Source organism: Eptatretus burgeri, chromosome 3 (genome assembly GCF_056783735.1).
Source record: "Eptatretus burgeri isolate ZD-2024b chromosome 3, Ebu_testis_v1, whole genome shotgun sequence".
NCBI classification, from domain to species: Eukaryota; Metazoa; Chordata; class Myxini; order Myxiniformes; family Myxinidae; genus Eptatretus; species Eptatretus burgeri.
In genome coordinates this window covers 37,355,512-37,366,147 of record NC_140963.1, presented here as the reverse complement: position 1 = coordinate 37,366,147, position 10,636 = coordinate 37,355,512, and the positions used below count along the sequence as shown (strand labels likewise).

At 43.1% G+C, this 10,636-nt stretch overlaps 1 protein-coding gene across 1 annotated transcript; it reads right to left on the bottom strand.

Moving 5' to 3' along the window:
• Positions 1-2,303: 2,303 nt before the first annotated feature.
• LOC147029701 (caveolae-associated protein 1-like) lies at positions 2,304-8,970 on the bottom strand. Its single transcript, XM_085872933.1, has 2 exons — positions 8,102-8,970; positions 2,304-4,148 (listed from the first exon to the last, which is right to left on the bottom strand). The coding sequence occupies exons 1-2, from the start codon at positions 8,726-8,728 to the stop codon at positions 3,252-3,254; spliced, it is 1,524 nt and encodes a 507-aa protein (XP_085729059.1). The 5' UTR covers positions 8,729-8,970; the 3' UTR covers positions 2,304-3,251.
• Between the last annotated feature and the right edge of the window lie 1,666 nt (positions 8,971-10,636).

The window sequence follows — 10,636 nt, the reverse complement described above, 5'->3', positions numbered from 1 at the left end:
TCCATGGCAAATGTGCATCATTTCATGGAGGTGAATGTACTTCATAGCCGGCTTTACCACCAATGCATCATCGCAAGTCCTCATAATAATACTTTGGTTCTAATTTGAATGTCTCACTCTCCCCCCTCTCCCCCCATAAGCTCATAAAAAGCTCAGTTACATTAAAAAAAAAAGCTCAGTTACTTAAGCTCATAAAAAGTTACATTTCACAATATGTGGAGACAATTATTATTAGACCATCATTATTGGACCATCATTGGGCCATCACAGGATCGAAAATTGATTTGTGCAACATTATGGGCATGTTTAATGTTTTAAGGCTGCAATATATTTACAAAAAGATCTCGAAAGACCCTTTACAGTCTAGACTGTACAACATCTTATAGTTAAAGAAATATAGGCAGAAACTGAAAAAAAAAAAACAACAAAAAAACAGGTATTAAAGCAACAAGGGAGTACAGATATAGATAGCTGTGCTGGCAGATTACAAAATAGAAGTGTCTTTTATATAAGTGTGTGATTTTTCTAAGTCATAACTGTGGACAAATCTATGCAGTTCGTTTTATATGAGAGGGAGCATTGAATGGTACAACAGGAAGATATGTGTTCAAGCTTTCGAGCATTTTATTGTTCCTGCTAATAGGGATGCTAAAAACTTATTCCTCGTAAGCTCCTGATCTGAAATTCCCCATCCTTTTTCCTCTCCCCGCTCTTAAAAGCCGAGCTGTTCCTTCCCTGCAGACCCATAAGCAAAACGGCCTTTTCTAGACCGAGGCACAAAAACTTCACTGCCATTTCACGACGTGCGGAGTAGCCAGACATATAATGCGATGTGCAGAGTTGCTGGACCAAGGATAATCACGCTTTACGGATTCAACAATATTTCACTGTGTCGTTCACTCTCGCGCGTGGAATGGGAAACATTTGCGCGGGGCGGAGGGTCTGACAGGCACTGATGGGCCAAAATGTGGATACTGAGCGGCCTTCTCTCTCGTCCAAAAATTGTCACAAGTCGTTAGCCTTGCTCGCTTCATGAGTAAGGCTCAAAAATGTGCAAATCATTTGTACAGTGTATCAGTTTTTGGTATATTTTGTGCAAGACAACTCTGGACACTGCACTTCTTTTTCAAGATAGTATTGTCGTAGAGAACGATTGTGAGCACAACATTTGATTTACCTTTAGGTTTCTTCAGTTAAATTGTGTTTGACCGCATGAGATCATAGAGGATTGAATGCTGATGCCCATTCAATATGGCTGAGATACCTTTGCTGACTTCTGATTAAACCATCCTTGATGAAACCCGGTGCAGCTTGCCAGACCCATGCAAGTTCAAGAGGAAGTTTAATGGGACTTAGTATAAAGAGACATTGCACTAAACACACCGACATGCCCCTACAAGGGCCGTCTTCCAAAGTTGTGGTTGAAGAAATTCCATAAATGGTGCCGCGTTGTCCTTCTCTGTGCAGTTTCTTTGCTAATTCCCCTTCTGCTGGCATCTGTTCATCACTATTTTCATATACGCAAAAAGAATTTGTGAACTAGTGCTCTGGAATTATGTGTCTCCGTTGGTTAACTGTAGAATGAGGTTGGCACAGCATTGGCTTGTTGTGCTCACGGACCTGGCACTTTTACCGCAACTGTCAGCGTTCACATTTGGTTTCACTCAAATCGAAGTCCTGTGGCTGGCTGAGAGGCCACGCATACGTCGACGGCCGGCTCTGTATGATACATCGGGAATCACTAATGATGCATCAAGAATCACGTGGTCAGACTTTCCAGGCGAGTCACCGGACGTGCCACGCTGGCAGTTGGATTGCATATGACACACTGTACCACCACGAGCATCCTCAATCTGTGTTACACACGTTGTCGGAGATACTTAGAGGCTGTCCACTTGCAGTGCAAAGCGAGGATTGAACCTTCATGAGTACTACTTGAACTTTATAAGGCATATACAATGCAACGATAAGCAGTGAAAAAACTTTGGAAGAAATTCAAACTTTTTGGCAAAGCCAATGGCCCTTCGGGTTCCAATGTTAGGTTATCAATCCTGCTGTGATGGAAAACCGCAACCCTCTGCAGAAAGGAAGCAGTTATTGTAAATCACCTTTTTGACGTCATGAGCCTGATACATTGTTGTATGAACTTCCAAGTACAAGTTTCCATAACAACGATCATCCATTGTTGTTGTGGCAACCTGCACTTTGAATCATGGAAAAATAAATAACCAGTCAGACTAAATGATGCATGGTTATCCATATACACTCGTTTTTACAACTGACTTCGACATAATCATAAGCAATGTAGTCGGTGCATTTTAAGGCACAGGTTTTATTGCTTTGGTGGTACATTGACGTATGTGCACATTTTATGTAAATCTATTCAAAGGCACAATATACTTCTTATTAAATGCTTGCATATACTTTCAAAAAAAGCTGTTACTTGATGTCTCTACTGTAAATAACAATAATAATAATAACAATAATAATGATAGACAATATAACATTCGTAAAACAGGGGTTTTGTCGAATCTGTGCATTCTCCCACCCTCTCCTTCAAATAAAACGTTGAAACGTTTATTGCGTAAAATTTATGGCCCATCCAAGTGAATTTAAACGTCCTAAATAAGACGCTGTTGGCTTGCCTGCAACCAGAAGTAATCACTGATCAAAAGAAAATCTTCAGGGGAAGGGGAATTTGGAAAACTGATGATATAGCACTGGACTCTATAAACTTTACTAAGATAGCACTGGCTTTGCCCCCAAAAGGACTCTATATATAAAACAAAGTGTTGATTTCTAACTCTGAGACCACTATGATTAATCTTTGGTGCTTCCAAACAGGATGTAAATCTGACAGTCGTCGGCACCAAATTCATTTCGGACAAACCGCCTCGATGTGATTGTGATTTTGATCACTATTGCATCCTGCAATTGGCTAAGGTGGTTTAAAAGTGTCAAAAACACTGCACAGTGACGTTCCAATTAATTTCTCAGGCAGTGCTTCCAGTGTTCTTAATAATCGCCTCGATCGTGAGACGCACTATACCTACAGCACAATCATGGCGGTAACATTCAAATCTTCCTTATCACTTTCTCAATCCTTACAAGACAATCATTGAGCTCATTCTTTAACTGCAACTTTCCAGCTTGTATTTAGAAAAAGCAAAAGAGGATTTTCCTTATTGCTGTGCATATACAAGATGGCGTCAACCCGATCACCCATGCGGTAGATGGATCGACGCTTACTCTTAAGCATTCTGCTGTACAACTAACACGGCAGGTTGGTCTTCTTTCTCACTTGGCTGCACGGATACCGCCACAGAAGCCGTTTCATCGCCTGCTTCTTTCTTATCAATGGCCACGATGCTCGCGGCCAATGCTGCCATCTCCGTTTGCACAATGGAAGGATTTTGATCCCCGTTGGCAAATTCCATTTGCTGGGGGTTTATCTCGTATTCCTCCGTCTCTACAACATCTCCGGCACGTACTTTCTTCACCGTAAACTTGAAAGGCGGCACGTTGAATGACGACACGTTGTCACGGCCTTCCTTTTTGTGCTCAGGTGTGAAAGACTTACGGATCTTGTCACGTTTCTCTTGTGGGACGATGCGCTGGCTCAGCCTCGTCACCTTCTTCTCAAGGGTTTGCCGCGACAGCGCCTTCTTCATGTTATCCATTCGCTTTGTCCCAGGCTTGGGTGACTCCGTCGCAACTACCTCTGCTGAAGTCACCTGTATTTGTTCAGGTACATTGATAACCTCTTCATTGACTGGCACCTCTCCTTCTGCAGGTGCATCAGACCCCTCAGATGCCAATTTGGACCGATTTGGTGCCAAAGAATGTCTGATCTTCTCGCGCGTTTCCGGCGACACGATTTTGTTCACCTTCTTCTCGATGTTCCTCCGTGAGAAAGCCTTCTTGATTGTGTCGACCTGTCGCTGTCCCGACTTTTTGAACCTTTCCGCCCTTGTCTCTGGCTCATCAATCATGTCGACGTCTTCATCTGAGGACAGGTTAAGCTCATCGCCCTCAATTCCCTGCTGTATTTCACCTTCCCCCTTTCCTTCCTCACCCGCCAAGGCCCCTTCGCTCGTTTTCAACCGTGTGCGAGTGGAAACAGTACTCAGAGGCACGTTGGACCCATCCTAAGGCGACACAATTGAGGTTAAGGTCACACACGTTTCCTTTGAGCAATGAATAACAGAGAAAATAATTTTATTCCAACAAACTCAATGAAGTTAATAAAAACAATCCTTGGTGCCTATAAACAAGATTTAAAGCTGTCCACTTATTGTAAATCGTCTGTCTGTATGTGCCCATCTTCATCTATGCAAGAGTCTCTACATCGAAGTTTAGATACAAGATATAATATATAAAATAAAGTTACTTGTCATTAGTAAAGGCAAAAACCAAGTAAATTATTTTTTATTATCTTTTATTCCCTCTAATGTCGACGAGGGATGGATATTTTGTCGGTCGACCTGAAAATTTTGTTTCGTACTTCTTCGCTAACATTCCATGTTGACAATAGAAAAAACTTTTAACAGCGGCTATAATTGTTTGGGTTAAACCGATAAGAATATTTTTTATTATTATTATTAAGTCCAAGTTGAAAACGATGACTTGTAGCATTGCGACAAAAAGACATTCAATGAAAAGATAAAGTTTACTGGCAATCATCAAAATAAAGCAGAAATTGGGAGTTGTACTTTAATTTGAATATCTTGAAAGGAAGATTGAATGGACAGTTCATCATCAAATAAATAATTTGGCTTAAATACGAGACTTTGAAAACTTGTAAGACAGCCTTGTAAGGACAGCCCGCTACAACAAACTTTGGCCGACTGAATTAATTATTTAAAGCTGTTCAAATCATATTCTGGTTTTCTTAGTCAGCACCTCACAAGCCCAATGATTAGACTATTAGAGGAAGTAACTTATTTTTTAACTGCCTTAATTATTATCAAGTTGTTATCCAACTACTACTACTCAACTGCTCCAATTATTTCTGCCTCCTGGTGGGGTTGGCCAGGAAATGTTTTTGGCCTTTCTTGTCTTTCACAATATAACTGGCCAGCCAGGCCTGATATTGGACTGAAGGTGGCAGGAATTTGGAATTTGTTCATGGAACCGATGATGACTTGCCAACTCTTCGCAAAAAGGCACTGTGAGGTCTTTATGATGCATCAACAACCAGTGCTGGTTGATGAGTCCTCCAGCTTAACACCCTTCCGATGTACAATGCACAAATTGACGCCTCACCTTGCATGCAAAACACCAGGATGACAGTTTGTAGCTTGGTTGGGATTCAAACCCAGGATACACAACTCAGAGGTGAGTGTCTGTCAGATGCGTAAATCACTGACTTTCACCAAATACCTACTGGGGATACCCACAGCTATTGTGGCTCGGAGAGGACCTCAAGGCCATGCTGTCAGCTCTTCATCATATCGTTAATCGGAAATATAATTTCGTAATATGATAACCGTCGACTTGCATCCCAAGACATGACTCTTGGCCTCAAACTTTTATAAAGACATTGTTGTGAAAATTGACTTTTGTGGCGTTTGTAAAAACTGCAGATTACGTCAAAACATCCCAGGAGGTTTCTTGCAATTTGCCATGTAGACAAGCAATCCGGTGTACTAAGAAGTTGTTGATTAAATGTGAAGATCAAAACAACCATGATGGAGGGGAAGTTGCACTGAGTATGGAAAATGGCTTCCTTGGTGGTTGATGCAAGAATAGGAGGTGCTAATGAAAGTTGTTTGTAGCGGCACACTGCTGGTTGCCCCTTCACCAGCAGTTTCTGTTTTGAGCAGGGAATGCCATCTATGCAAGAGTCTGTCTTTTATCACGAGGGTGAGAGGAATGTTGTGCCGGGTGTGGTCGGACTGTATGCGTAAGTCACTGACTTTCACCAAATACCCACTGGGGATACCCACGGCTATTGGGGCTTGAAGAGGACATGTTAACAGCATATGGGGGGATGTTTTTCATAACTGATGGCGACTCATCAAACAGCGAACCCCTCCGCTTCTAGACAAATTGCTGTCGCGTGAAACACAACATCAATCCTTCGGTGCTTGTAACGATTTTAAAAACAAACAACATCATCTAATAAAAGTTATTTCACTTTTTGTAATATTATGTCCAAAATGAATTCGGTAGCGAGTGAATTTTGTTCATATCCGAGTAAATACTTGTGTTTTTAATCGGTCGGTGATGCATGTTGCTTTGGCAAACATCTTACTTTTGTTTCCATTTCAGGTCGGGCAAGTGTGTTTTTTCAAATTCTGGTCACGTGACCTTGATGATTTTCATTCCTTGCACAAAGGTGGAAAATTTCATCTTTTTGTTTTTTAACCGACTGGATAAACACTATGTAAGTACAAAGAATGTTTAACCTCCAGCAAACAATTGTCCATCAGAGAATCTTTATACATTGCACTGTGCAATTTTTAAACTTCATCAGGATCATCACAACTCGTAGACAGCCCCTTTTGAAGCAAAGGAAGATAAAAAAAAACCATATTGATAGTTTTTTTTTTTCGATTGTCTGCCTAAAAACAAGCCTGATTAATCTCCACGATGAAGGTGGTACTTCCTTCAAGTCATGTAAACTGCGTTTATATTATGGTCTTCACCTGTGATTGGCAGGGTGCAGGTGGCAATGAGCCCCAATACCATGAAAAGCTCCTTTTGATGCCTGTTTGGTACTTGTACTGTAAATGACTGTGACCTGTTCAAACTCACAGACTTGTTGTGCTTCACCTGCTCGGTGTAATCTCAACCTCTTGAGTGAAAGCTGAGATGCAATCTTTTTTTTTCTCGTAAATTCCTCAATTTTGTGCCGATGTCGGTAAAGACTTGTCAGGGCTAATCATGAATGACCCCAAGTGCTGTATTGATCAATCTCTGAGAATGCAAAGAATGTGTGCTGCTTACGCAGCATTAGACAATTGCAGTGCATCACCAGTTGTGCTTTGCAGACGTGTCAGGACAACTTGTAATTACTTAAAGCTGTATGTTGGATATCCATTTATATGTTGGGAACGAACAGGACAGTGGACTGTTTGTGCGTCTGTACAGTCGATGGCATTGATGTCAACATGCAAAACGTCCTGGCCGTGAGCCCGGGAGACCCTCGCCCTCCATTTCTCAATGGTTCACTTTAACCGAGCGTTACATGGTCTTTTCATCTTTGTAAAAAAAACCCCTTTGGTTTCACTGTATCCCCGGTACACTTATGCAGATTTAAAGGCGTAGCAACATGACCGTATAACTTTGGCACATATTTATGACCCTGCTAAGGGAATGCGTTTGGAGTGTTTTCAACAAGTGGGCGTCAGAAGTGGTGCAAATGTATTTATAATGGAGTTGGTTATTAAAACATACTGACCTCGGTTGGCACGGGATAAAAATTTCATTTCCTTACATGGGAAAACTCGAGGAAATTGGGAACTTTTCAATAGCTTGACGAGCGCGATGGCTAAACCTTCTTCGTACTTTTGTTTTTGTATACATAGTCGAGGCTCATGGAAGAGCTGGAATTGGCTCATTGAACGGATCAGGACACAACAGGGCAAAAGTAAGAGTTGAAAAAGGGGAGAAAACACCAACAGTAGAGTTGAAGGCCAAGTTAGAGGCAGACTTGGACAATGGGTGTTTTGGGAGGGAATGAGGGGCAGGAGAGGAAGCTTTAGGTGTTTATTTAATTTTTTGCTATCTTATCAAAGTGGAATGATCTCGAAAGTGGTGTGCAACATGTACACAGATATTCGCTGTTGCTCAAATTATGATTGTGGATGGTTGGTGATAGCTGGCTTTTGTGCTGGGTTATTGCGACAGGTGCTATCGTTGGGAAAGACCACCATCCATCTCTGCAGTCGGTCATTAATGCAGATCTGTCGTTCGTTTGACTGTTTGATAGAATATATTTATTTAAGTATCATAGACTTGCCATAAAAATGTCAATCAGTGAAGTTAATAAAGTTCATCAACTTTTAACTTTGTTGCAGGGAAGCAAATGTAGCATAGATCAACATGAATGAAGAAAATTAACCATTTTGACAGAGATGTGAAACAAAGGACCCACCTGGTACACCATGATGCGAAAATTGTTCCGCTTGAGAAGCTCGCCGTGGTTCGCCTCGAGCTTGCGGATCTCCCCAGTCTGTTTCTCCAGACGCTGCCTCACATCCTTGACATTGGCGCTCACCTTGCGTGTCTTATCAAGTGCCAGGTGCACCGAATGGCTCGTCTCACCCTGCGTCTTGTTCATCTGGCTCAGGTTGCCCTCGATGGTGTGCACTGAACCTTCGATGTCTGTCTGTCGTTGTTCGATGTTGTGCTGTGCTGCCTGCACGTCCTCCACCATGCCCATGAGCTTGTCGAGCAGCGTGAGTACGCTCACGGCATTCACCTGTGGACTGTCCTTGATGACCGCTTCCTCAGCTTTGCTGGAGGTTGAAACCTCGGTCGCACTTTCCATGTCTCCTTTCCCAGAGGAATGTCCAACTTCGTCCTGTAACTTGTCGTCTTTCGGGGACAGAACCGGGTTCAATGCTTCAGGTGTCTCTGCAACTACGACGATGGGTTCTTGAGTTTTTGGAATGTCAGATGGTTGCTCCAGGAATGTTGGTTCTTCAGTTATAACCAGGCTGTTCATCTCTGGTTGTTTTTTGAACGGCAGAGAGTCTTGATGTATCGTCACTTCCTCCATGACAATTTAGTTCCAAAGTTCAGGAGAGAGAGAGAGATAAGTTTTAGGTGAACAGCGTGAGCACGAAGGGGAATAGCTTGAGGAGGAGCCAAGAGAAGGACGTGGCTCTGGCGGGTGGGAGCTGCGTTTCCCGCTGATGTTCCCCTGCTGCCTGGGCTGCTGTGTGTATCCAGTACGCACTGATGAGTACGCGTATAAAAGCACTGTATACCAAGTGCTCCATGCACTGTGGGCGTCGAATGGTCGGGCGTGGGCCGACTCCACCTAAATTTGGAGCGAGAAGTGGGAAGGGGGCGTTGGGCTTGTGCACCACCGCGCCCAGCCTGGCTCAGGTTACTGGAAAATATTGGACAAACTGCTCTCAGACAAACGAGGACACGGACGGCATCGTGAACCCTTCAGGCGGTGCAGGGAAAGCAATGTAATATAGCATGAATTATCATGATAATGATGGCGCATATTTGGGTCCACACTCAGGGACGCGACGCGTGCGTGTCCCAACCTGCCAGACCCCTTATCGTGCATTTTGAAGGGTTTACAGGCCAGTGCTTCCTCCAAGAGTACAGAGTTATTCGCAGTCAAATATTTGGGAGAAACTCGTGCAGAAAGTTATTGCACTGTTAAGGTTCCGCTTCAAATTGAGAGGGTCAACAGGGTATGTTGGAATAACCATCGGGGGCCAACGCGGCTCTTAATTGACCTTTGATCAAGAATTCATGTTGAACTTGATCTCTTTACGATCAGTGTTCACATCTCGTACCGAAAAACCTTTCCTTGACGTGACCCCAAAGACTTTCCAATGATCCCAAAAACTTCTTACATCTTGGGATATTAATCTCGAACCTTTTTTTTAATTTTTTTTTCTTCTTTCTTTTTTTTCGCGCGCATTGAAAATAGCCGTTGGTTGAAAACGCCTTCACTGAACTTGGCTCGGAGGCGGGAGAAACCCCAAGGGATATAGTAACGCAACGGCCACCCCTCCCAATTTTCCTTAACTCCTGCCTGTCCTTTCAACCGAGTTCTCAACGCTTGCCCTCCCCAAAACCCCCTCCATAATGCTTTGGGACAATCCTCGGGCAGGTGCCATCTCGAAAAGGTCTGTTTGCTTTTCCGTCCATCAAGAACACTCAGTATGCCAGGTGTTTGCACTCGTCCAACTTGCATGTTACTCATGCCACATGAGAGTGGTGGTTTGGTGGGGTTGGGGGGGTGGAACCAGTGATATAGTTCTTGGTGAGAATATGGGGCTGGGTGTGTCAATTCTCCTGCTCTTCCTGGCTTCACTCGAAACCACTGTCATCGATTGCCTTCCCCACGGCACCCCCCCCCCCAGCCCTTGCCCATACAATGCTCGCTCTGTGTTTGCCCCTTCGTTACGACACATGAGGATTGCACCATAGAGAATGAGGGGCAGGAAGGGGGGACATCTCAGATGCACCATGAAGTGGAATGCCAACTCGAAATGGTGTTTTGTGTGTATTCATCCATGTGTTTTCCAATTCCTTTTCTCATGGACACATTGCATTCAATGTTCTATTTCCTTGAAATATTCACCTTAATGCTATTTTGTGGACTCACAGTATATAGTGTTTAAAGGTGTGAAACGTAGCAGATTATAAAAAACAACAAGATCTCGTGGATTGTTAATTTGAACAAAAACTTCCACAATGTAATCCCAGGTTCGACCAGACTTTGTGTCTCCATGACAGGCCACACGAGTCCCCACTGAACCTTCCATCTCGGATGCATTTATCACTCAAGGTTGTGATGTTCCCAAAGAATATTTACCTCCACCACCGATGGTGAAGGAGGTTATGTTTTCATCCCTCTCTGTCTGTTTGTTTGTTTGTTTGTTTGTTTGTTTGTTACTTGCAAAATCGAAGATTTTTTTCAAGTATATTGGTCAGT

Coding starts and splice junctions, on each gene's coding strand:
- LOC147029701 (XM_085872933.1), bottom strand. CDS start 8,728: ATGGAGGAAGTGACGATACATCAAGACTCTCTGCCGTTCAAAAAACAA. Junction 4,149..8,101: donor TTCGCATCATGGTGTACCAG/GTGGGTCCTTTG, acceptor GTGTCGCCTTAG/GATGGGTCCAACGTGCCTCT.